Source organism: Taudactylus pleione, unplaced genomic scaffold (genome assembly GCF_031769625.1).
Source record: "Taudactylus pleione unplaced genomic scaffold, aTauple2 ptg001573l, whole genome shotgun sequence".
Lineage (NCBI taxonomy): Eukaryota > Metazoa > Chordata > Amphibia > Anura > Myobatrachidae > Taudactylus > Taudactylus pleione.
Window position 1 is genome coordinate 7,100,248 of NW_028285970.1, and position 27,253 is coordinate 7,127,500.

The following is a 27,253-nucleotide window of genomic DNA, read 5'->3' on the forward strand; positions in this document are numbered from 1 at the left end:
CTGGGAGCCGATGCAGTTGACGGGAGGAAGGAAGAGTTACCCCCCCCCCCCCCGTGACCTGGGATATCCATTTGTCTAATTCCGGGCCAAACAGCATGTCGCCATTGAATGGTAAACCCTCCACCGCACGCTTGGATTCTGCGTCCGCATACCAGGCGCGCAACCAGAGGGCTCTGCGGCCCGAAATAGCAGAAGCAGATATGCGAGCACTAATCTGACTAATATCTTTTGACGCTTCTCCCAGGAAAACTGCAGACTCACAGATGTGTTCTGCTAGTATGCGTAGCCTGCTCTGGAAGTACCAGCGTCCAAACCTGTAATCAACTGGTCAGCCCAGCAAACCACAGCCTTGTTAACCCAAGCAGTAACAAGGGTGGGCCTAAGCTGAGCACCCGCTGCAGTATAAATAGATCTTAGCGTTGTCTCCAATTTACGATTCGAAGGATCTTTTAGTACTGTGGCTCCCGGTACTGGGAGTGCCTTAGAGAGACAGGAGACGGACGCATCAACTGGAGGGAGCGTTTCCCACTTCTCCATCATGGATGATGGAAAAGGGTAGCTAGAAGGAAACCGGCACAGAATTTGGAACCGTTTATCCGGTTGTTTCCAGGCCACTGAGAGCTGCTGTTGAAGATGCAGTGAGAATGGAAAAACCGCTGATTTGGTTGTTTAAAAAATAATTCACACTCCTGGGATGCAGGAATGACATTTTCAGGTAATTTAAGGATTTTTCTGACCGCCAAAATTAGAGATTCCACCCCGGGAGAGGTGGACTCTAACTCTAGAGGGGTATCGTCCTGTAACGCTTCCTCCAATTCCCCTTCCTCTTCCCTAGCGAGAAATTCATCGTCAGACTCTTCTGACTATAGAACAGTCGATAAAGGACGGTTTTGTGTCGGTTCTTGTAAGGAAGTGGAGGGAGCGGACACAGCTGTACCCATAACCTGTACCAGGGTGTCAAGAGACTTGGTTAGCCCAGCAACCCAGGGAGGCTGAGACTTATATGCCTCAGCTAACTCAGACGTTAAATCCGTCATTACTCCTACCATGTCAGCGGCCTATGTAGGCGCAGGTGAGGCAATAATAGCCATAGGTGGATCAATTGTTATACAAGCATCACATAACGTGGACCCAGCAGCATGCGGCTTGGTTAGTTTATTGTTACACATAGAACAAACAAACATCCTTTGAGATGCCTTTGTTCTGTTTGACATGGATACACACAGTCACCACACACAGAGGGACAGAGTATATACAGAAGTAAAGAAAAACAGAAGGCTGGCTTGGGACACAGAGGAGGAGCACACCCCACTCCCTTCCCACAGATCAGATTCCCTGCACCCCCAGTGTATTATGCACAGCCTCTGTACCAGAGCCTTCTGTGCTTAACTTGTAGCTTTTTAGCAAGGAATGGGGAGCAAAAGAATCCAGCCTTCAGTTCTGCTGCACTCTTCCTGGATAAGGGAGAGATACAGGCATGAAACAGTTAACAAACGGCAGCCACGCTGTTACTACAGCCGCTTATAGTGGAGAGACAGCCGCGCTGCTTAGGCTCCGCCCCCTTCTTCATGCCCTAAGGGCTCCATTATTGCTGCTATGTGGTCCATCCCCCCCCTCCCCTCCACGCTACCCGCATGTATCAGCGGGGAGCGGGGAGAAGCAGGGAGCTGCGTGCATCAGCGGGGAGAGGGAAGAAGCAGGGAGCCGCGCGTGTAGCCCTGTGTACACACAGCTTCCCTGAGACAGCGCAGGCAGCGCCGACAGCGGGCTTCCCTTACACAGCGCACAGGTGTAGCGCTGTTTAACTGTGCTATGCACACACTAACACAGCGCAGCATGCTGTGTTAGCGCTGGGCAGGAGTCGGGGGATGCGCAGCTTGTTACTCACTGCGTGTCCCCTGTAGTCTCTCTCAGCAGGTCAGCAGTCTTCTCTTCTTGTTGTGAAGACTTAGCTGTGGCGTTAAGGAGCTGTCAGAAGCTCTTGTAATGAGCCCTGTGCACTCCTTCCTGGTGTTTGCTAAAACACCAGGGCGCCTGGTACCAGGACCCCACCTTTTAGATAGGGGGCGAAGGGTACCTATAGGAGTGTAAAAGATGCTTTTAAATAAAAAATAAATAAAATAAAATAAATTTATTTGCTGGAGCACAGCATAATGTGACCAACTCCATGAGGCACATTTTCTAAACTGAGGGCTGATGGGGCATAGAGGGGGAGAAGCTTCACACTTCTAAATGAATTAAAAGTGCCAGCTCCAGTTATCCACGCCTCTATACCCCAGCGTAAGCACATCCAGTGTCCCCTAGTGGATGAACGAGAAATAAATAAATACAATAAGGGAGATAATTGTAATTGTTCAGTCAGCAATACACTAACATACAGGCACAATGCATTATACAACAACAGTATGAAGAAGAGAGACTGGTTATCTGAGAGGAAAGGGTGTTTGCAGGTTTTGACCTTTGTTTATTTCCTGCCTAGTAATTGTAATGCCTCCTTGATTCATTTATATTTATTACTAACAATTCTTCTGCCATAACACTTTCCTCGTGACGCTACATCTATTATTTAATATACTTGCATCTGGAAACCTCTTGTTAAATGTTCAGTGCCACCCACTCAATCTCACAAAACAGCCAATGCAAATTCCCATCTCCCATCAAGATGCTTGAAGTTCCCAAATAAAAGCAATGGCTTGGGGATTAGGCAACGAGGACTTCAAATGTCTTCCCCACATCTGCAGACAGATCACCAGTCAGCAAAATGCATCTGGCTTTACTAACTGGACACTGTATATTAACTAGCTTCTGTCAAAACCTGGAAAACCTACATTCAATACAGAGAATCTGTGACTGCAATGCTAACAGTTTATTTTTCTTCCAGTGTCAAATTTCCTTGCTTCAGAAGTGCAAATACTGCTTAGGCATAAGTCTCAGTACAGTATACAAACAAGAGAATCACATGAGTTTTGAAGACAATAGTGAGTCTCTGCCCCTGCAACTTCAGTGCTATAAGAAATGAAGATACAGATGTGTCCACATACATCTGTCCTGCTTGCGTTACAAGTCGCACTACACATGATGCGGGAGCTCCGTGTGACTCGGTAGCGGCAAGCGTCTGTGTGACTTACCTTCAAATACGTCTTATTCACGTCTGTATCTGCATATGAAATGCTACGTTACAGCCTCTGACACTGTAACATAGCGTTTCGCATGCAGTTACACCCGGAGTCACTCACAGAATATAGGCATGATGCATATCATTTTAATCAGCAGAAGCTGTTTGTGTTAACTAGTCGCTGTGCGAATAAGACACATTTGAAGGTAAAACGTTGCACCAAACGACTCAGCACTACAATTCATACCACGGCATGGCGCGACTAGAAGGGCTGTTTAGTGCGCAAGGAGACTAGCTGTACGAGGTCTCACCTGTAACAGCTGATGGGAATAAATGTTCAAAATGCCAAATAAATGTTCCCATTATAAAATCTGTAAGAAACAGACAGACCATTTCACTGAAAAAAAACAAGTTCCATACAACTAATGCTACAAGTTGGGTTCAAAACATTTGATGAAATGCAAAAACTGTCAACAAGTATTACATTGCAACATAACAAAGAAAATGGACACACTGATACCAGATTGCAGTCTTATACAGACAAGAGTGTGGAGACTTCTATGCACCAACACTGGGAAGATAGAGGCAGCTCCCTTCTGATAACATTGCTAGAAATGAGGGCAATCTCCTGATTAGATGGCACAGGCACACCTCCATTTAGTAGCCAGCTCTCCTTGAAAACAAAGCATTGCCTCCAGCAGATACACCTGCCCTAGTGGTAAATTGCAAATGGCTGGTGTTCCAGGATAAGGATCCCCGCTGTAATAAAACTCTGGCAATGAAGTTTATGGTAAAGCTAAAATACCCTTTTCAATATTTGTATGTTGTTAAAGCATTAGCATCTTTGCAGTGCAAATATATGATTAATACGATCATGTGGTGCTTTAATTAAACCATATAGGGTATGCTGCTGCCAGTAGGAGTATGTGTGCAACCTCTCCAAAAAGACGTTTTTAACAGTTGAAAGAGAAAACTCAAGGTGTCTAGCTATGCAATCTATAAATATTATACATCTCAAATTGCGTATAAAAATATATTACATAAATCCATTAAATAAAAACACTTTATATTTATATTTAGCCATTTCACTGCCACATCTTATTCTGGCACAAAAAAAAACAACTACATTTTGCTGTACTTCAATTTTAGATTTTTTTTCCTTAAAAGTATGTGGCAAAACAAAATAACAAAAACACACACACACACACACACACACACACACACACACACGTTCAATAAGTAAGGTAACAAGACCTCTCACATGTGTAATCTTCTCTATTTCATTCTAATTTCCCGCCAAGGAGAAGGTAGACCACTGCTTCCCCTCATGGCCATTAGACAGTTTCTCTCATGTCAGTCATACTGTCCCAACATCAGGTGTAAGATGGTGGGGCTGGCGGAAACATGGTCAAACACTGAGGTGTGTAGTGCGATCAGATTGCTGCAACCAGAGGGCGCAGCTGAAATGCATCACCAACTACATGTGGTGTATGGTGATAACGTCATGCCACGGAGACAGGTTTGGTGCACTGCCTTTGATAACGGCAGGACAGATGTTCAAGATGAGCAGCGATCCGGCCGGCCAAGCATGTCCACCATAGATGACAATTTGTTCTACATTGAAGGTCTGATTGAGGAGGACAGACGCATTTGAGTTAGTGACATTGCTGACAAACTGAACATCTCAGTGGGTACTGTGCCCAACATCGTTCATGAGCAACTGGGGTACAGGAAAAAAAAAATGTTCACACTGGGTACCGAAGAAACTCCCCCCCCCCAAAAAATAAATAAAATGTGCAGATTTAGTTTATGCTGACATTGATGCCTTGGTGTACCGTTGAAACAAATTTTTAGAAAAGTATGGGGACGATGTGGAAAAATAATCTCTACCAAGGCCATACTATTAATTGTACGGGTTGGGTACGGGATCCCGACAGTGATAATGCAGACAGTCAGAATACAGACAGCTACATCCCGCCAGTCAGAATCAAGACAGATTTCTGTAAGGATTATAGCCCTTACCCGAACCCTCCCCCTAACTCACTCCTTTTGCAAACTAACCTTAACCCTCCCTTCCCACAGCATAATCTTAACCCCCACACTCCGCCTAGAGCCTAACCCTAATACTTACCTCCACAATCTGTTGGGGTTCTGACAGTTGGGGTGCTGCTGTCGGTATTGTGACTGTCGACATCCTGACTACATACAGATTATACGTATATGTATGAATTGAACAAATTTCCGCAATGAGAGGTCTTGTTAGCTTATTTATTGAAACACATATATATATATATATATATATATATATATATATATAAATATAAATATTATACACATACACACACATTATATATCACTATTTTATTTATTTTATGAATTGAATGTAGAATATTTGTAATCTTACTGCCCAGAACAAAGGATGCTGAAAAGTGTCACTATTTATCTCTGGCAGGAAACCAGCTGCTTAATTGCCATGTCTGTTACTGAACAGATAAAGAACATTTCCTTCAACCAAAAGACAGTCCAACAGTAGAAATAAAATATGTTTTTATTTTTCTAACAAACCAACAACTGACAAACTATCATTGGTGTATGAGGAAAAAGCACACATAAAAATGAGCTAGTAAACCAACAACTGACCACCCAGCATAGTCAGAACAAACAAACAAAAAAATAAATCCAAAAATCAATTTTTCCTTCAATTGCAGAGAATATTGTGTAATGAGGAGTAAAGACAAAAAATGTGTAAATCAAACTAAAAAATTAACCTGTTTTCAAAAGCAGTGTATAGAGGGAGGGGAAAAGGGAGCAAATACTCCTAAGCGTGGATATAAATTTATTAGCTTTTACATGTTTTGTAACTTTTTTTCATATTCCATATTTTCAGAATATTCTAGTTATTCTACTAAACAAATTCTTCTGATACTAGGAGGCATTCTACTTAAATTCTTCTCTGTGCTGTATTTTAAGAATGTCCATAAAGTTTCCTGCATATACTGTAGTGTAGCAGATCATGGAAGCACAGTGTCCAGATGTGGCGGAGCTACTGCAGGCAGCAGTTGTAGAGAGAACATAGCAGAACTTTCGTGTATATACTGCCCCTTATTAGCAGGAAAATAAAAAGGAAAGCATTAAAAGATAACCCTTATACTTGTACTATTAGATTGAGTTTGAGAACCAGTGTTCTAGCCAGTACTCAGGACTAATTTGGTGCCCCCCCTCTATAAAAAAAAAAAAAAAAAAAAAATAAGGGAAAAATATATATGGTGCATATCCTTCTATCTATCCATACGCACAAAAACACTACTATAGAATATGTGAATTTGTTTTTATCAAGCGTATTTGCTAAAGTAATTTTGAAGGATATTTCCCGTCCTTTTTTGGGCATATACAGCTATCCGTTATTCACAGATAAGATAGTGACCTGCATAGCACAATTAGCATTAGGCGAAAGCCATCTGATGTGGGGTGGGGAGCTCTCCTGATACCCGTGATGGAAAGGAAAATTAACTGATGTGGGTGGGGAGCCCTCCTGATACCCCAGATAGAGGTGGAAACCACCTGATGTGGTATCTTTGAGGACTGAGTTTGAGACAAGATACTGTAAGACTGCTACTGTAGAACTACAAATCACAAAATGCCCAGTCTACTGCCAACTGCTTCACATGCCGGGAAGTTGCTCCGCCAAAGATCTGCTCCCAGACTCAGTTGCTGGTGCCCAAGGCCCCTGCCCCCCATGACCTCTTACCCGCACCTCCGTCTGGTGCATCCTTGTTGATCTCCAGCTACTGGAAGATCTGTAGCCGCGCTTATTCTCTGGGCCACAGCACAGGTCCGTGCCTAATGCTGCCACAAGGGAGTGAGACGGGGAGTTGTGTGTGAGGGGGGTGGGGGGTGCCAGAGTCACACTGGCATGAGCAGTTACTGAGGAGCAGCAATATCAATGAGCAGGCTATAGATAGACGGAAGCGGCATCTGCTGGTCTGACACAGAGCCCTCCACTAGTATATGGATATGGTAACTTCTCAGGTGCTGGGAAGAGATGCCATATATTGGGCGGCCATGACTGTACACTCCAAGTACATATTTACAGCCCTAAGTGGGGTGAATATATTGTGGGCAATGGAGGATGTGCCCCTTCAGTGCTGGCGCCTGGCACCTCCATTGTCTCCCACAGTTCTGCCCCTGCTCAGGACCCCACACAGTTCACATTTTCCAGAACACCCAGCAGTTGCACAGGTGTATTCATTACTCAATGACACATTTGAAAAGATCCACAGGTGGTGCTAAATGACTCTGTGAGGAGACTTGGAAAACATGCAATGTCCGAGTTTGAGAACCTGTGGGCTACAAGATAGTTTAGCTCAGTGGTTCCCAAACTTACTTGAATCACGGCACCCTAACGTATTAGCCAAAAGTTTGAGAAATTTTGCTAAATTATTATAGTAAATTGTGCTTACCTGTCACCCTTAGATTTGATTAAGTCAAGGTGGACAGGGTTGTGCTTGTATTTGCCCACATATTTTATGATTGGCAACCTCTGGCTTAGGTTCTTGCACTTCAAACTTTCCAACATGTGGACACACATCAGGAGATGGCAGATATTGAATACTCTGTGCTGCAGGAAAAATTTTTAATTCTCCAAGCAATACTTGGAGAATTAATTTCCCACTTAATTTCCTGCTTGTCCATGTGTGCCCAGTTTGAGAGAATAAAAGCAATGGGTTCTCCGATCCTAGCAAGATGTACCTTAAAAATCAGATGGATTTATCAATAAAACATTAGTTATAAAAACAGTAAGAGGCCATTGGTACACAAAGTCATAAAACTCTGGAGTTAAAAAGAAACCTCCCCACAAAAAAATGGGATTTTGGTATATACACCGGTAAATCCTTTTCTCTGATTCCACAGGGGACACTGGAGGTGCTTACGCTGGGGTATAGAGGTGTGGATAGCTGGAGCTGGCACTTTAAATAATTTAGAAGTGTGAAGCTCCTCCCCCTCTATTCCCCACCAGCCCTCAGTTTAGAAAATGAAGACCATGAGGAGATGGAGAACAGCAGGAAGAATAGGAGAACATCACACAACAAAGCCATACAACATACGGAACAAAAGAACCGGCAGAGCGCTGAGGTGGGCGTAAAGTGTCCCCTGTGGAATCAGAGAAAAGGATTTACCGGTAAGTACCAAAATCCCATTTTCTCTTTCATCCACTAGGGGACACTGGAGGTGCTTACGCTGGGGATGTCCCAAAGTTTTCCCCACGGGTGGGAGCGCTCTGAGGAACCTGCAGAACAAGGCGGCCAAAACTAGATGCTGATGCCGCCATGTATCAAATCTGTAAAACTTCAAACACTTGTTAACTGATTACCAAGTGGCCACACGGCACAATCTTCGAAGTGGAGGTACCCCTACAGGATGTCCACGACGCACCCACAGAATGTGTGGAAGAGCTGAAATGGACAGAGGAGGCTGACGATCAGTGCTGACATAAGCCTGACCGCCGTTTGGATGCTGGCCAACCCCTTCGAACAGCATCCAAGAGGACAAGAGCGCCTCAGACTTGCGGAGGAACACCGTCCAAAAAACAAAGACGAAGAGCTCGAACCACATTCAGGGTATAAGAAACACCTGAGTCCTTCACCAAGAAGGCACCACAATAGGTTGGGTCATGTGGAAAGCCAACACCACCTTAGGAAAGAAAGTGGCTACCTTCCTGAGTTCCGCCCTTATCATGAAACACCAGGTAAGGAGACTTATAGGACAGAGCGCCCAATGTCGAGACACTGGGCCAAAGCCAAAGCTAGGAGGAGGACCGCTTACCAAGACAAAAAAAAAAAAAAAAAAAACAAACAAAAAAAAAAAAAAACTTACTATCCACCTCTTGAAGAGGTACAAACATAGAAGACTGAAGAAACAAAATGTAGGTCCCAGGGAGCTACAGGTGGTACAAAAGGAGGCTGCACTCGCAAAACCCCCTGCAGAAAAGTCTGTACCTCAGGTATGAGGGTCAACTTACGTTGAAAGAAAATGGAAAGAGCAGAAGGCTGCACCTTTAAAGAACCCAACGCAGGCCCGAATCCAATCCAGACTGAGCAAAAAACCGAATGGTCCTAGACGGAAGGCCCCGACCGGAACACCATGTCAGATAAAAGCCCCAGATGCGATGATAATGCACAGTCAAAACCGGTTTCCCGATGCGAAGCATGGTGGGTAAAAAAAAAAAAAAATGCGTCGGGGAAGCCTCTGCTTCTTAAGGCATTGGTTTCAAGAGCCACCCCCATAAATGCAGCTGCGTTAAGGTGGGGTGGACGAACGGACACTGTTACAGAAGGTCCAAGCGAAGAGGAAGAGGCCATGTGACGTCTGCCAGGAGCGACCGAAGGCCTGAGAACCAACTTCTCATAGGCCGGATTGGCGACATGAAAAAGACGGAGACCAACTCTTGTTTATATTCTTTTTTTTTTTTTTTTTTTTTTTAAACAAGGAATTAGTGGAATCGGAGGAAACAGGAAAAAAGTTGAGGGTCCACAGAACTGTTAGAGCGATGCGTATGCTGGGAGCTGATGACTCAATCGAGACGCCATGAGATCCACCTGAGGACAACCCCATCGACGTACTAGTGCCTGGAACATGACAGGGTGAAGCTTCCATTCTTCTGGATGGATATCCTGGCAATTTAGGTAATCTGCTTCCCAGTTGCCCACTCCGGGGAGGAATGCTGCTGACAAGATTACTGGCTGATTCTCGGCCCACCGGAGAATCTGAGTTATTGCTCACATGGCAATGCGACCTCAAGTCTCGCCCTGGTGGTTGAAGTAAGCGATGGCCGTCGCGTTGTCCGACTGAACTCATACCGGAAGAGACCTTAGAAACTGTGCTGCTTCTAGCAGAGCATTGGAAATCGCTCTGAGTTTCAACACATTTCTGGGCCACAGTTGTCCTATTGGGGACAAACGACCCTGAAAGAGATAGTCGAGGACCACTGCTCCTCCTTGGAGGCTGGCATCCATTGTCACTATAATCCCATCCCACACACCGAATCTTCAGCCCGTCAAGAGATTGTTGGATTGTGTCCAAAAGAATAGAACCACCCTGGTGGCCCTGGGCCAAACGGATCAGTCGATGTAGATGCATGTGCGACCCTGATCCCTGTGATATCAGATCGATCTGGAATACTCGGGAGTGGAATAGTCCAAATTGTAGTACCTCAAAGCAGCTACCATCTTCCCCAAGGGACACAGACAAAGAAGCATGGACACCCTCTTCGGTCTGAGGACTAGCTGAACCAGCAACCGAATATCCCGGGCTTGGTCCTCCGGAAGGAAAATCCTCTGCAATGCTGTATCCAGGATCATCCCCAGAACCTGGAGTCTCTGGGATGAAATGAGATTGGATTTCTAGAAATTGAATATGTTGTATCAGAGTCTGGTATGCCAGGGAAACGTGTTCCAAGAGAAGAGCCTTCAAATGCGGGGAGCCGAGGCTAACCGAAACTGATAGTGATTTTGCAAGATTGCAAAAACCTAGGCAGGCCTGATGCAGTTCCCAAATGCGAACATGGTGATAGGCATCTTTTATACCCAGGAAAATCAGGAACTCCACTGGTTCCAAACTCGCAATGACAGACTGAAGTGATCCCATTATGAACGGATACCTCTTCAGGTACAGGTTTACGGACTTCAGATTTAGGATGGGCCGGACTGAACCATCCAGTTTGGGCACCACAAAAAAAAAATATATATTTGAGGAGACCCCAGACCTCGTTGGTGCACTAGCACTGCAATTCCAGTAGGGACTGGATAACCTCCTGCAGAACCCTGGCCTTGTCTGTAGGAATTGGCACACTCTTAGAGAAGAACCGATGCGAAGGAAAGACTTCGAAGTCTGATAGGCCACAGAAAGCAATGTGCGAATCCACAGATTTGAAGAGGTCTCTGCAACTGCCACCCCTGCTTGCGTGGCAGCACCTCAGGCTCTACCACGAAAGGGATGGGGCGCACAAAAGGAATGACACAAGGGTCCAGTGTAAGTACTCCTGGAAGCCAGAGCAGTTGAATGGAGGAAAGACTTACCCCCAGTGGCCTGTCCAATTCTGGGCCAAAAAGCATAGCTCCCATGAATTGTAAACCCACATCACGTTGGGCGTTCGCCCCAGAGAGTTCTGCGGCATAATAGCAGAAGCAGATTTGCGAGTACTGATCTGACTGATCCTTGTAAGCCTCGCCCAGGTAAACTGCAGATTCACGGATGTGTTTTGCTAGTAGACGTAACTCAGCTCTGGAAGTGACTGAATCCAAGCCTGCAATCAACTGGTTCACCCAGCAAGTTACAGCTTAGTTAACCCAGGTGCTAACAAGCGTAGGTCTAAAAGTTGAACTCCCGCTGCAGTAAAAATAGATCGTAGTGTTGTATCCAACTTACGATCAGAAGGGTCCTTAAGTAACTTAGTACCCGGACTGGAGAAACAGACGCATCAACAGCAGGCAGTGTTTCCCACTTTTCCATCATGGGAGATGGAAATGGATAGCTGGATGGGACACGATGTGGGATCTGGAACCTCTTATCCGGTTGTATCCAGGCCACTGAAGCAGTTTGTCAAGTTACTGCAAGAACAGAAACTAAACAGTCGACCTTTTAGGATGTTTCAATTAATTCAAACTCCTGGGTTGCAGGAACTATGTCTTCAGGTAGGTTAAAGATCTGCTTAATCGCCAGAATTGAAGGTTTCACTCCCGTAGTGGCAGATACTAAGTTTTAAAGCCTTCCACCGTATCCTCATGTGTGAGTAGTTCCTCGTCTGACTCCTCTGACAGGAGGAGAGTCGTCAGAGTATGCTTATGATTTTATAGGAAGTGAAGGATAATGTATCAGCGGTACCTATAACTCTAGAGATTAGGTTTACCGTGCCACCAGGGAGTCTGCAACCTAAGAGCCTCAGCCAACTCCGACGGTAAATAAGCCCTAACACCTACCATATCAGCGGCCCATGGAGAAGTGGGTGATGCAGTAATAGCCACGGCAGGGTCTAATACTAAACAAGCATCGCATAATGAGTAAAGACTACAGCACCTGGTATTCCCAGGCAGTCTTCTCCAAGTGCTAACCAGGCCTGACTCCAAGATCAGAGAAGATTGGGGGTGATATTATCTATTTATTAACAGTTTCTTATGTAGCGCAGCATATTCCATTGAGCTTTACAGATTAAAACACACTCACACACAGACTCTATGTTGCATAGAGACAGGATTTAATATAGGAACAGAAGGCTGATGTTGGGGAACAGAGAAGGATTCACCCACTCCCCAACCCACAGAATAGATTCCCTGCTCCTATACACACCCCAGTGTATATCACCTACAGCCCTTTGCATAGGATCCTGTAGTCGTGATGGAAGCAGGAGCCAACCTTCTGACAGCTGCACATTACCTTCAATGAGGGAGAGGTGCAGGTTGCATGTACAAAAACGGCATACACGCTGTTCATAACAGCTCTCTGCAGTGCATTTAGTGATAGCCCAAGCTATATAGGCTCCGCCCCCTTCAAGTCCCCAGGGCTCCAAAACGGCTGCTAGCTCCGTTTAACGGAAGAGCTAACACTTTTACAGTGCCCCTCCGTCCCCACAGCAATGTTCTCGGCGGGGGGGAGGAGCGCAGTCGCAGAACGTACCTGTGGGAGCAGTGAGTGTTTGCTTTCTCCCACATGTAATACTGCCAGAGCTTCTCCCCCTCTGTACAGAGCTCCGCTGCCGTAGTGAAGATCCCGGCGGCTGGGGGATGTGAACCCCGCTATGTTGCTGCCGCTAACGCGCGGTTACTAGTGGAGGCTGAATAGTGATCAGCGCTGTAGCGCTAAGTCCCTGGGCAGTGGGGGAGGTCGCAATGAATGGGTAGCGTGGGGGGGCGGCAGCAAGGAATGCGAGCCACATACTCACTGCGCTCCCCGGAGGGCTCTCTCAGCATCAACACACTTCTTCTAGTTGGAGATGTGCTGTGGCGGTAAGGAGCTGTCAGTGCTTTTAGTATAAGCAATGTGCACTCCTTCCTGCCTTCTAACAAGTCAGGGCGCCAGGTACCCGGACCCCACCTTTAGATAGGTGGCGAAGGGTACCTAATCAAGTGTAAAAGATGTAAATAAAAAAATAAATCTAAATTAAAATAAATGAAATGTATTGCTGGAGCACAGCATGTAGTGACCAGCTCCATAGGCACATTTTCTAAACTGAGGGCTGGTGGGGAATAGAGGGGGAGGAGCTTCACACTTCTAAATTATTTAAAGTGCCAGCTCCAGCTATCCACACCTCTACACCCCAGCGTAAGCACCTCCAATGTCCCCTAGTGGATGAAAGAGAAAAAACAGAATATATATTCCCTGATATAGAGCAATGAACACCTGAACAGAAGTGGTGATTTTTTTTTTTTTTTTAACGTCACGTAATGTTGCGAAAATGGAAAATGGTAGAGGTTAGTCTGATAACCTAGTGGAAGGCAGATTTTATGGCGCAGGGTACAAGACTAAGAGCATCTACATATTCTGGAGTATGAGGCAATAGCATAGAAAAAATTGCACTACAAATAAAATAAAAGGCTTTCCTGCAATTTTCATTAAATGAAATGTACAAAAAAAATTACAAAATCAGACCCCCAAAAAGTGTATGTGTGAAGTAAACTGCAAAGCTTTGTAATTCCAAGTCAGCGATAGAATCCTGACAGTGGTCGAATCCTGACTGTCCGGTTGCTGCTGTCAGTATTCTGACCATCTGCATCCCGACCACCAGGATCTTGTACCCAGCCGGTTATAAATACCTAAAAGGCATGTGGGCAACTACAGCCCCACTCCACAAACATCTAATAGCATCAGCAAATTGTCTTAAAGAAGTGTAAAATATTTCTCGATTGGCTTTAGATGATATTGTAGTTTAATTTTAGGTGTATGGCCTCCATCATGGTGGGGTACCTTTTTAATTCTGCAGAGGAGATGTGTGTATGTGTATATATATATATACACATACATACACACACGATTCTCTCCTAGCTTGTATTTGACTAATAAAATCAAGTGTTCATACAATTATCATTAACTCTACCACCAATAACAGGATGAGCACGGTAGTTTATGGCCTCTGGGAAATCAGCTGACAATACATGTGATACTGCACACTTACAGGAACAAGCTTTCAGATTTGAAAAAGCACTATGTATCACTGCACTTTGCATCCAAATCTCTCTCTATCTAGCCATCTATATGAGGATTCATTGGATAACGAGTTTTAACCACATTCATGCAAATATGCTTTGCATGTTTGTTATATTTTAGAACATAGTGTTAAACTCATATTTGCATGAATCAGAGCCTGAGCAATGTGCTAGTGTGTGAAACAGCAATGAAATGTGTAAATTACATTTGTCATTCTCAAATATCCACAATCATTTTGTAACTTAGTAGTATATGTGTGTGCGCAGTATCTAAACATAAACCCTGACGAAGATGTGTAGATAAAATATAGAAACATTGGTTCAACTTTGCTGTCTGCTTGAATTACTGCATGGAGCGCTGCCTAAGAATTGAGAGAGAGAAAAATACATACATACGGAAAGTATTCACAGCGCTTCACTTTTTCCACATTTAGTTATTTTACAGCCTTATTCCAAAAAAGGAAAAATTCTACACACAATAGCCCATAATGACAACATGTAAAAAGTTTTTTGGAGATTTTTGCAAATTTAATAAAAAATAAGAAATCACATGTACATAAGTATTCACAGCCTTTGCCATGAAGCTCAAAATTGAGCTCAGGTGCATTCTGTTTCCACTGATCATCCTTGAGATGTTCCTACCGCTAAATTGGAGTCCACCTGTGGTAAATTCAGTTGATTGGACATGATTTTGAAAGGCATACACCTGTCTATATAAGGTCCCACACTTGACAGTGCATGTCAGAGCACAAACCAAGCATGAAGTCCAAGGAATTGACTGTAGACCTCCGAGACAGGATTTTCTCAAGGCACAATCTGGGGAAGGGTACAGAAAAATATCTGCTGCTTTGAAGGTCCCAATGAGCACAGTGGCCTCCATCATCCGTAAATGGAAGAAGTTAGGAACACCAGGACTCTTCCTAGAGTTGGCCGGCCGTCTAAACTGAGCGATCGGGGGAGAAGGGCCCTAGTCAGGGAGGTGACCAAGAACCCAAATGGTCACTCTGTCAGAGCTACAGCATTCCTCTGTGGAGAGAGTAGAACCTTCCAGAAGGACAACCATCTCTGCAGCAATCCACCAATCAGGCCTGTATGGTAGAGTGGCCAGACAGAAGCCACTCCTTAGTAAAAAGCGCATGGCAGCCTGCCTGGAGTTTGCCAAAATGTACCTGAAGGACTCTAAGACCATGAGAAACAAAGTTCTCTGGTGTGATAAGACAAAGATTGAACTCTGTCGTGAATGCCAGGCGTTATGTTTGGAGGAAACCAGGCACCGCTCATCATCAGGCCAGTACCATCCCTACAGTGAAGCATGGTGGTGGCAGCATCATGCTGTGGGGATATTTTTCAGCAGCAGGAACTAGGAGACTAGTCAGGATAGAGGGAAAGATGAATGCAGCAATGTACAGAGACATCCTGGATGAAAACCTGCTCCAGAGCACTCTTGACCTCAGACTGGGGCGACGGTTCAACTTTCAAGCAGGACAACGACCCTAAGTACACAGTCAAGATATCAAAGGAGTGGCTTCAGGACAACTCTGTGAATGTCCTTGAGTGGCCCAGCCAGAGCCCAGACTTGAATCCAATTGAACATCTCTGAGATCTGAAAATGGCTGTGCACCTATGCTTCCCATCCAACCTGATAGAGCTTGAGAGGTGCTGCAAAGAGGAATGGGCGAAACTGCCCAAAGATAGATATGCCAAGCTTGTGGCATCACATTCAAAAAGACTTGAGGCTGTAATTGCTGCTAAAGGTGCATCAACAAAGTATTGAGCAAAGGCTGTGAATACTTATGTACATGTGATATCTCAGTTTTCTTTTTTTTAATTAAATTTGCAAAAATCTCAAAAAAAAAACTTTTTACACATTGTCATTATGGGGTATTGTGTATAGAATTTTGAGGCCAAAAATTAATTTATTCCATTTTGGAATAAGGCTGTAACATAACAAAATGTGGAAAAAGTGAAGCGCTGTGAATACTTTCCGAATGCACTGTACATACATACAGGGTGGCCATAATTAACATTCCCCTATTCAGAGTCACCTGCAGCTTGATCTAACAACCATAATGTCACCTAATTGAACTAAAAACTATTTTCCTATGTTCTAAAGTCAATGATAGGGGAATGTGGCGCTGTACAGCGTGAAACAGTGTGAAAATGGACAAACAAATATTTCATTGTAGTATTATCATTAGTGTAAGGCTTGGCACATACCTGAACGATAATCGGCCCGATTTGGCCAAATCGGAACAACAAATCGGGCATATTGTGCAGTGTGTATGCCCGATTTGCGTGCTCCAGCAACCACAGGCAATATCGTGTGATTGGCCGCGCTGCACAGTCAATCACACCCTATCGCATGTGAGGCTGTACATATTAACGATGCACGGAACAGTGATTGTTCTGTCGTTCAGTAAATCTTTTAAGTGTGTACCGGCAATCATGCGATGTCCAGGGTGAAGGCAAATCGCCCTGAACATCGCACGATTGCTGGTCGTTTACGTGTGTACCCAGCCTAACACAATAAAGGTAATCATTCATTACAATTTAGTCTTGTTATACATTCAATGGGAAATATATAGCAAACATTTACTTTGTAGATAGGTTTTACACTCTGTGAGCACTTCATTCCATACAGCCACATTGGTGGCAACACACATTAAAAGACTAAGAGATCAGGGGCGTATTAAGAGAGGAGGGGGCCCGTATGCATTCCCCGTCTGGGGACCCCTCCTTTCACCCTGGCAGCAAACTGACCGCAGCAGTAGACTCTGGGCACTAGTCTACTGCGCATGCCACAGGGAAATTGGCACAGCCACCATTTCCCTGCCGATTTCCCTACTGCGCAAAATGCTGGAAAAAGGGCCGCAGCAGCCATTTTCCAGGCATTTTATGCAGAGCTGGGGGAGCAGACGCGGGACTTAGGAGAGGTGAGGATTTGAAAATATGGGTGCAGGGTGTGCGGTGCAAGCCCCCCCTGGACCCATGTGCCCCACACACCCTGCACCAATTATAGATAGGCCCCTGTAAGAGGTAGATTTACTTTCCATCAGTTTTATAAAGCCACTGAGCTTTGACTAAAGGATTTAAAAGGGCATCAGTAAATAAATCATAAACAATCAAACAATGCATCGGCAGAAGCTAATTGATAGTAAAATTAATCCCTAAGAGATCTAGTCATTATGGGTAAACGAGGTGTATAAAGTCCAGTAAGAGAGCTATAAGGTTCCAACCAGCTTTGAAGTGTAATTTTACAGGTAGTGCAAGAAAAATGACATAAAAGTTACCGATACGTCTGCGACGAATTGCTGCGACCCTGCATGACATTGCAAAAATCGGTGAAATCCAAAAACAAGAGATATGGTAAGAACTTACCTTTGTTATCTCTGTTTCTACGAAGTCCATAGGGTCCACAGGGTTGACCTTGGGGTATAGGTTGGGAACCAAATCCGGGCACCACGCAGTTAAAGCTTTTAGCTCCCAGGATGCACTTGGGTCCACTCTCCCTATAACCCCACCCCCCAAGCCAGAGGCACCTCAGTTTGTAAGTAGCCAAAGGCCGGAGGAGGAGAGAAAAAGAGAGAGAAAACTGGAACACTCAACCATACTCACAGAAATGGGAGACGGAAAACCGGTGACCAGCCACACAGCCCATATGAAGTAAGGTGCGTCAGGGCGGGCGCCCTGTGGACCCTATGGACTTCGTAGAAACAGAGATAACAAAGGTAAGTTCTTACCATATCTCTTGTTTTCTACTTCAGGGTCCATAGGGGGTCCACAGGGTTGACCTTGGGGGATGTCCCAAAGCAGTTCAACCAAGGGTGGGGACGCTCCTGTGCTGAGAGGAGAATCCGTCGCCAAAAAGGAAGCATCCTGAGAGGCAAAGGAAACCAATGCCTAGAACCATAAAAAGGTGTGGACATAAGACCACGTGGCCGCCTAGTAAGGCAACACAGCCAAGGCGCCACAGTGAGCCGCCCACGAGGGTTACATGGCCCGAGAAAAAACAAGCATCAACAACAGAAAGGCCTACCCCTGGGTAGGCCCCTGAAGAAGACATACGAGGCCATCCAGCCAACATCTGGCTATAGGCCGGCCATCCTTTCCTGTTAAAAACAGAAATCTCAGACCACCAATAAGGAGTCCGATTTCCGTAAGGAACCTGAACGGATCACATAAATCCACAGAGGCCGGACTACAATCAATGAGGCCACACCAGTCGAGAGGACTGGGGACTGAATGGCCGTACCATAAGTTCCAGAATAATATGGAACCTAAAAATCACTAAGAAGAAACACAGGGTGAGAGCAACTCACACCTTGACATGATGCCTTCCAGAAGAGGGAGCCACATGAGAACGCTCCCAATTCCGACACTGAGAGAAAGAGAGAGCGCCAAAGCAATAGACCAAGTAATGGCTATCACAACCAGCGGTTCCATGGACTGACCCCGGAGGGAACGAAGAACCACTACTAACTCCCAAGGAGTCCCTAGGGAGGACAAATGGAGGCATAATCCAGAAAACACTCCAAAGGATGAACTGGATACCAGAGCGGAGCAATTCCATATCTTAATCATACTGACAGTGTAGAGATCCGCACTGTCAGGAAGGCCAGGCCGAGGGTGCAACCCAAGCCAGCCGGAAGGAATGCCAGAATATCAGGAAATCCTGGACACCGGAGGATTGTATCGACAGGTACAATACCGTAAAAATTATGGCTGCCACAGTTTGTGGTAGGTCCCAGCAAAAGCTGATCCATGTGCTCTAATCATTCCAACGATGACAAAGCCAGGGAAGCCGTAAGACCACTATAGGGACGCAGTCAAAGACAAAACGACCCAGGTCCAAGGCAAAACCAAGGACCCTGAGATAACAGGTCCGGGCAGTGAAGCATCAAGAATGGAGTATCGATGGAGAGACTCCGAAAATCCAAGTACCCCTGACATCTGGGGCAATCAGGAGCCACCAGCAGTAAAGCATCTCCGTCACGATTGAAACACTTCCCTCGAGGAAGAAGGGAGACCGGAGAACACAGGTACTCAAATTGGAAGGACCACTTCACCGACAAAGAGTCACTGAAGGTTGTTTCAGAATCCCCAGAGTTGGAGTGTAACACCATAGTGTGATAAAGTCAGAAGGCCAGGAGGGTCACCTCAGGGGGTCCCCCCTGCTCACCAGGAGATGAAACCTCTCTTGGGGAAGAGACTAGTCCCCGGGATGCACGTCGTGACGGCTGAGGGCTTTAAATGAACGCTGCCGAGATGGTCGGGAGAAGACCCTCGGACTATGTCTAAGTGTGTGACATACCTGTCATTGCCACCCAACGAACAGTGTTGCTAAAAAAAAAAAAGCCACTGCCCTGACCCTGTTGGACTGAACTTTTTCAGGTTCACCGGGAAACAAGAGAGTTATGCCAGAGTGAAGGCCCAAGACAGGCTAAAGTTCCAACAAGTTAATTGACAGGGTGGAATCGACAGACGTCCAACTGCACTGAAATGGATGCGAACCAGACACTGTTCTTAGCAAAGAATACCCTGGACGAGATGACCATAGCCACCCGGAAAGGGACCGACTTGCCTCCGGAGAGAGTATCATCGTTTGAACAGTGATCCGACACAAAAAACTTGTTCCATCTGGAGATAAGCCAATTATGGAAAGGCCTGGAATGGTACTGAGCCCATTCCACCCTTCCAAAGGCAGACACTGAATAGTGGACCATGCATCCCAGAGTGTAAAGACATATGTCGACTGCGTAGATATCCATGTACTCCTAATGGAAGAGTGGAGATGCCGTCTTACGCCAGAAGAATTCTCAGAATCCAGCAGGGCTCCTAGGTGAAGAATACCCAGAGAGGGATGCAGGGAGGACTTTTTCCCCGTTGATTAAATGTCTGCACCCTGAAGAAGCCACGGTCATCCTGACCTGGCTGTAAAGTACCCCGGCGATCCTGCTAAGAGCAGGAGGCCGTCCAGGTACAGGAGTATTGGGATATACTGAACAGGAGAACTGTCAGAAAATCCAAAACGCTGGTAAACCCCTGTGGGGCTGAGGACAGTCCCAACAGGCAGAGCCCGAAAAATTGTAAGTGCTGTGATACAGCAAACCTCAGTCCTTGCTGAGGCAAGGTCTCTGTAAGTACCCATAGGCACGCGTCCTGTATATCCAGTGATACCATCAAGTCCCCAGGTTGCAAACATAGTATGATGGAGCATAGGGATTGCCTCCTGAGCCCAGGTAGCTTTAGGAACTGGTTCAGGGAATTGAGACAGAGAATAGGCCAAAGAGGACCATTCAGCCACCGCACCAGAAAGAAAGCAGAACAACCAGTCCCTCGCTGAGAAAGTGGGGATGGCCTAATGAGCTCCGCTTACCGCAACAACTGTATAGCTTTCTGGATTTGTTTGGCCCTGTTCGGGTCTGAATAAGGGCCTGCGTACCATCACCTGGAAAGAGGCCGCCTGAGCAAAGAGAGGGCGTACCCTCCTACCCACATAGCCGCGGCAACTTGACACTAGTACCGGGCGAACTGAGAAAATCGCCATCTCCCAGTGGTAGGCCTGTCTCGTCAGGCTGAAGATATATCCGTAGGCTCAGAAGCAGGATCAGCTGGCAGTCCAGGCCTGCTCGGTACTGGATATGTCGGCCCTCATAGAGGCCGACAGTCTATGAAGAAACAGACCTTTAGGCTGACCCTGAGGACAAAAAGACTTAACAGACTTAGTCTGAGGCCTTGTAGTGGGCATAGCTGAAGGCGGTAAACTTGTACTGCCAATGTTACTACAATCCTATCAAGGTCAGGACCGAACAAGATCTACCCTATAGATGGTATCTGCACCTCGGCATTCCCAGAGCGCAGCCATAGGGTATTACGGAGGATACAGTCGCAGCCGGAACTCTGAAAGTTAGGAGACTGATATCCAATATAGGCATTTCCACCTATGACAACTGCATATATTACGTGAGCGATCAAATACATTTGAACCCCAGACGTGTTGGAGGGGAAAAACATTACAAATGCATCAGCTCAGTATGCAATAGTATTAACCAACCATGCTATAACCATGGTAGGATGAGTAACAAGCCCTGAAAGCAGTATACGGATATCAGGCAGAGTTACCCCCTACGGATCCGAAGAGTCCGACCACGCAGGAATGGGAGGCGTCAACGTCTGTAATCAGACGAGTAACACGCCCATCCACCCCAGGAGGGATTCGTGATGACCCTCAGGGAAATTGGGACAGGAGGCCAAACACTTTGCAATACCTCGTATCTGGCAACAGCCAGAGTCCCGCCATGCGATCCACCCGCTAGTCAGCAACAGAGAACCCGAAGGCACGTAAGACTGAGGGTGTATGATACAGGTGCAGGTCAACATTCACTCTAACCAGAATGGACCTGCTACCAGCCCCAAAACAGGGATAATAATACCTGAAATAGGCTTCCCCCCCGTGTAAGAGGGAAAGAGCCCAAAACAGTATCCAGTTCACGGCAGAGCCAACTGGGAAGTAACCACAGGGTGTCAACCACGCCACTTTGCGTGTCGTAGAAAACAACATCCACCCAGGGTGGCTGTGGTAATCCCTGCAAGGGGAATGACAGACTATGGTAGCACCAGGGGGAATTCATATACTGCGAAAAAAACCCGCCGGGAGCGGTAGTCTGTGTCACAGGGGAAGAGTGCAAGAAACTGCAAGATACCGAGATGAAAAAGGGCAGTATGGTGAAGTAACCCCAACTGAGGTACAACAATGTGGCCCGCCCGGCGATCCGCAATTGAGAGGATCCCGAGAAAACAAACCGCCCAAGGGGGTCGTGAAAGGGGCAGGCACCAGATGACGCCACACACAGAACCCTTTATGAAACAAATCCTCCGCACTAACACCTGCAGCACATGACTTGCAGGATAGTAAAAAATGGGTGTAGTATAATGCTCTATCTCCTGGTCAGACATATCTGACCAATCTTGCGGAAATATCAAGCAGCTCTATACTGGTCCTGACTGATGCCAAAATTAGCCGCAGGGACCCATTTTCAGCGTATGCAACACACAGTTCCATCTAAAATGTGGCAACTTGCAGCACGCAACAGTATGTGACAAACCTCACAAATATTAACTAGTATATAAATGTGAGGTCTCAGAACCACCCTAAGTACAGCTGTATTAGGGCAGATAAAGAAAAGGGATAGATATATACTGACAGGTGAGAGAATTAAGTACAGACAGTCAGCACTAGCATAAGTCACATACAATGCAGATATATATATAGATATATACACACATAAGCATGACATACAATATACTGCATTATGTCACTGCATTCAACTTACCCAGATTCAGTGTCTGGGAAGGCTACAGCGCTGTGTACACTGACCTGATGGTGAGGTACGCAGGGGGACTGGACCAACTGCCATCTCCAGAGATTTCTGCTGCACCACAGAGAAATGGCCGCTGGAGACCTCAGAAGAAGCGTGACCCGCGGAGGAAGCAGCTCAACGACGCCAGACTATACATACCGAAAGGCGCGCTGAGCTGAGGGGAGGAGCCGTTGTAACAGGGAAAGCTTTCTCCCCTGGCCGGCTATTAACCTCCCGGGACGCCGGCTCCCAGCGCCGATCAGTAAGTCCCTGGTGGTCTAGTGGACACACGGGGTATGGGGGGGGCCCGCCGCCACTGCCGGCGCCTCCGGTCTGTCCCCAGAGACCGGAGGCACAGGACTGCATATTAAATGCACGGATCACCGCAAGCGGTGAACCGCGACCTTACCTGCTCCCCGTGGATCCGGCAGCAGTCCTGGGCGCCCGCAGAGTCCGGCTAGTACAGACTCTGGGGTCCCACTGAGATCCCCAGATCTGTACTGGCGTCTCAGCGCCGGCGGGGTGACAGAGCGGCAGCTTAGACGTCCTATGGACAGTCCGACGCTGCCGCTATAAAAGTCTAAAGTAAAAATAAAAAACTCTGTTCTTACAAAAAAATATAAAGCTTAGGGGCTGTTAATCAGCTCCCCACTGCACTAAACGGTGACCCGACTCCGGCCGGGCACCAACTTAAACTGAGGTGCCTCTGGCTTGGGGGGTGGGGTTATAGGGAGAGTGGACCCAAGTGCATCCTGGGAGCTAAAAGCTTTAACTGCGTGGTGCCCGGATTTGGTTCCCAACCTATACCCCAAGGTCAACCCTGTGGACCCCCTATGGACCCTGAAGTAGAAATGTTGGATTTCACAGATTTGCCGATACAATCAAAATATGATCGTGATTGGCACATCAGTGAAATTTACCATGGTGGATTCACCAATCCTGCGACGGATCGCAGAACATCGAAGGCATTTCCGATCCAATCGCAGGATCACGCAATCAGCCTGCAGATGTATGGGGGCCTTTAGAAGCGGATTGGTTAAATCTCCCCCTCAGTATAAAAATAACCACACTGGCTTACAATTTACTACACCATGTACCATCAGCACCAAGTTAAAAAAAAAAAAAAAAGTCTGCAGTCACTAAACAGTAGTTACCTTGTTGTGTTCATACTTGTATGGGATTTTAAGGGTCTCCATGGCCCGGATCATAGCTTGCATTGCTGTGAATATATTCTGGTACACAAGTTTAGTGAAGCCTCTCTTATCTTCATCAGAGTATCCAGAGCCATGGATAATCCTCATTTGCTTGATAAATGTGCTTTTCCCGCTTTCTCCTGTGCCTATAGAACATAAGAAAAGATTTATTCAGTCAACTAGAGTGGTATGAGCGTGAAGTGTCCTATTACATAAAGTGGTATTAGCAGATTATACAGATAATGGTTTCAATGCTCCTACAGCTGAATACAATACACAATACCAATAATTCTCTCTAAGGCAAATATTATGCCAAGCCGATAGATAACTGTATAGGCAAGAGTTACATACATTATTTAGCAGAATGGTTGCTCCTGTGCGATGGTGATAAGGAGTGCTCTGTATACATCTATCCCTACCGTTGTATCAACCTGCAGCCATTGGCTTTTAATAAAAAGATGCCAGTTTCTCTTCTCATAGCCACATTATATAAACTGTAATGTACGGAATGTAGAGCACAAGGTGTTCAAACGTTTACATCAGTTTAAATCCTTAGCAAGGTGTAAGTAGAACCGTGCCACTCGAAACCATTTTTGATAGTTTTCCATTAAGTTTTCAAATGACACTAAGGGTGGAATGCAATTAGCCGCAATAAGCTAATTTTCCGCGAAAAGTTTTCACCGGTGAAAACTTTTTGACAAAAGCCACTGTTTTCGCGGGTGTGAATTCTCCATAGCATAAAGTCACAAAACGTTTTCATCACCTCCTGAGCAGGTGCAAGAGTCCTATTTTTGGTGAAAATAGTCGGGACTTTGGGCCTGATTCACTACGGATAGCAACTGCAATAGCGATTATGCACGCAGTTCAACTGCAATAGTACGCTAATCCATTGCTATCGCAAACCAATCTCAGCACAACATAAGAACGCCCACTTTACCTTACACAAATCCGTAATGTTTACCAAGACTTTGAAACCATCGGTACAATAGAGTACCATCGCAGCCTCACTAACACTTGCACAAGCCCTGACCTTACTCAGAAATTGCTAACTTCCACGCACGCCATCAGGCCTTAGGCTACGTAGGCCATCGCAGTGGATAATTTATGCATGCCCCTGCAACGGTGTTGAAACACATTGGCAGGCCTGCATTCGGCCACCCTCCAATTACCACCCACAAACGGCACTTCCTATCACTCTGCGATGGGTCTATGTAGTCACTGCAATCGCAGTCCCAATCGCAATAGCAGTACGAAACAAAATAGGCCGATTGCGTTCTTTGCTGAATCAGGTCCTTGGTTCAGAACGATTGGGACACACTCCTTAATGACTAAGTAGGCAAAAATCTTTTAATTAGTTTAATTTGGCCAATAATTACATAATTTTTGGGGTGAAAAAGTGTAGTAAAATGGGTTAATTGATGTGGGACAGGTATATGGGGGTGCTATGTGAATGGGACAAGTGTTTTTAAGTTTGCAGTGAGTGTTAGGTGTATTTTTAAGGTTTTTTTTTATTTCTTTTAAATGACACAAATATATACTTGTCTTATAGGCATTTTTTTGCACCCTTTATTTAAAAAGAACAAATAAATAAAACACTTGTTTTCGATCATGTGACAGTTGTAGAAAAATGCATACAACAGCCATTTGCACAATTTAAGAACCCCAATTTTTTTTTATTAGGGACACTAATACACTTCTATATTGTCTTCTTATATTACAGGTAATTTCCCAATTTCACCTATACTTATCGCAGCTAAAACTATGAAAAGTTTTTGTGCGAATGCCGAATCTCGACTTTTGCAATAGGACTGCACAAAAAATGGGAGTGCGCAAAGACACGATAAGCTGTAATAAAACAGTGAAAAGTGCGATAACTTAACATGTGTTAAATTATCGCGGCTAATTGCATTCCACCCTAAATACTACTTGTAGTTGATCTTTATATCATCTATACTTGTGTATTCTAATATCCAGATATTATGTAAATTCAAATCTAAACAGAGTACACTAAATATAAAACATTCAAACTATATTTGAACACATTAAAGGATTATACTGAGAGCATTTCATGTTTTGCGGTTTTCTCCATACTGTTTTTGCACTATTAACACTGTTTTAAATCTATGCCTGTAGGTTTTGATACCTGGAAGGGTCACTTTGTTAAAAGCAAACAAGTATTCAAAGTAACATACAGTACATGTAAAATAGAGCCAGCTGGAATTGAGAGCCAACAAAATGTAAAAGGCTTCACTAGTCGTATAGTAAATATAGTATAGTAAATAAAGTGTACTACAGTCTGGCAATGTACCTTCCTGGAAGGGAAAGAGATAAATCATGCAGTTTGTGGGGGTCACGGGAAGATGACAATTCCGCCTTTAGTATGGCTTTTGGATAAATGTACTATGTATTTTTAACAGCAGGGAAGAGATTCCCCACCAAAGATTTTACACAGTGGGGGAGATGTACTAAGCCTTAGAGAAAGTACCAACCAATCAGCTCCCTTCTCTTTACAGGCTGAGGGGGGAGATGTAAAATAGGAGCACGCACCGTGCCACTACAACTCTTTCTACTTCGCCTCTTTACCGTGTCAAAGCAGGAAGCACTAATGATGATATGTATTAACATCTCATCTGCCGGAGAGGGAGAGTGAATACCCCACCTCCGGCGATCCCTGACAGGGCACACAGCGCATCAGTCTAGTGCCGATGCGCTGTCACCCCCTTCCGGCTCCACTGGGCATGTGCGAGGTCTCGCTAGCATTGCAAGAACTCGCGTGCAGGCCGGCAGCAGGAACAGTGCTGTCCCTTCTGTGGTGATAGGTGCCCCTCTCATTTACCACCCAACCACATTAATACATGGGGAAGAAACGGTATCAGCGCACATAACGTGTGCTGATACCACTGATCCACCTAACGCCTGATAACACATTTCCTGCTGTGTTTAAAAAAAAAAAAAAAAAGAAGAGTTAATAGCCGATTGGTTGGTACTTTATCTCACTCCACTTTCTCTCCAAGGCTTAATACATCTCAGTGTATGATGTTCACAGAGACCCAATATGGATGTTTGTAAAAAACATGAATCATTCTTTAGATTAGTACTGTTCCCAGTACCCACTGACATTTGATTCACTGTGAAGTGCCAGAAAGCTATCAGTGATCCCTGTATATACTAGTAACCAGACTCAGCTTTGAGAATAGAGTAAGATATAGCAAGTAACTGTGCATCTAATGGTGCATACACACGGTCAGATCTGTCAGATGAACGATTGAACGATTTTACAAACGATTTGAACGATTTCAGACAGTATTAAAATTAATAAAATCGTCCAAATCTGACTGCAAACACATCAGATGTCAGATATCGTTATCTGACATCAGATATGAACGATTG

At 45.3% G+C, this 27,253-nt stretch overlaps 1 protein-coding gene across 1 annotated transcript in view; it reads right to left on the reverse strand.

The window, feature by feature from the left end:
* Positions 1-27,253, reverse strand: part of LOC148442319 (guanine nucleotide-binding protein G(q) subunit alpha) — a 156,990-nt gene that overhangs the window by 76,794 nt on the left and 52,943 nt on the right. The window contains exon 2 of the mRNA XM_088464069.1: positions 23,825-24,009. Coding sequence (XP_088320195.1) covers positions 23,825-24,009 — 185 coding nt within the window. The remainder of the gene's footprint in view (positions 1-23,824; positions 24,010-27,253) is intronic.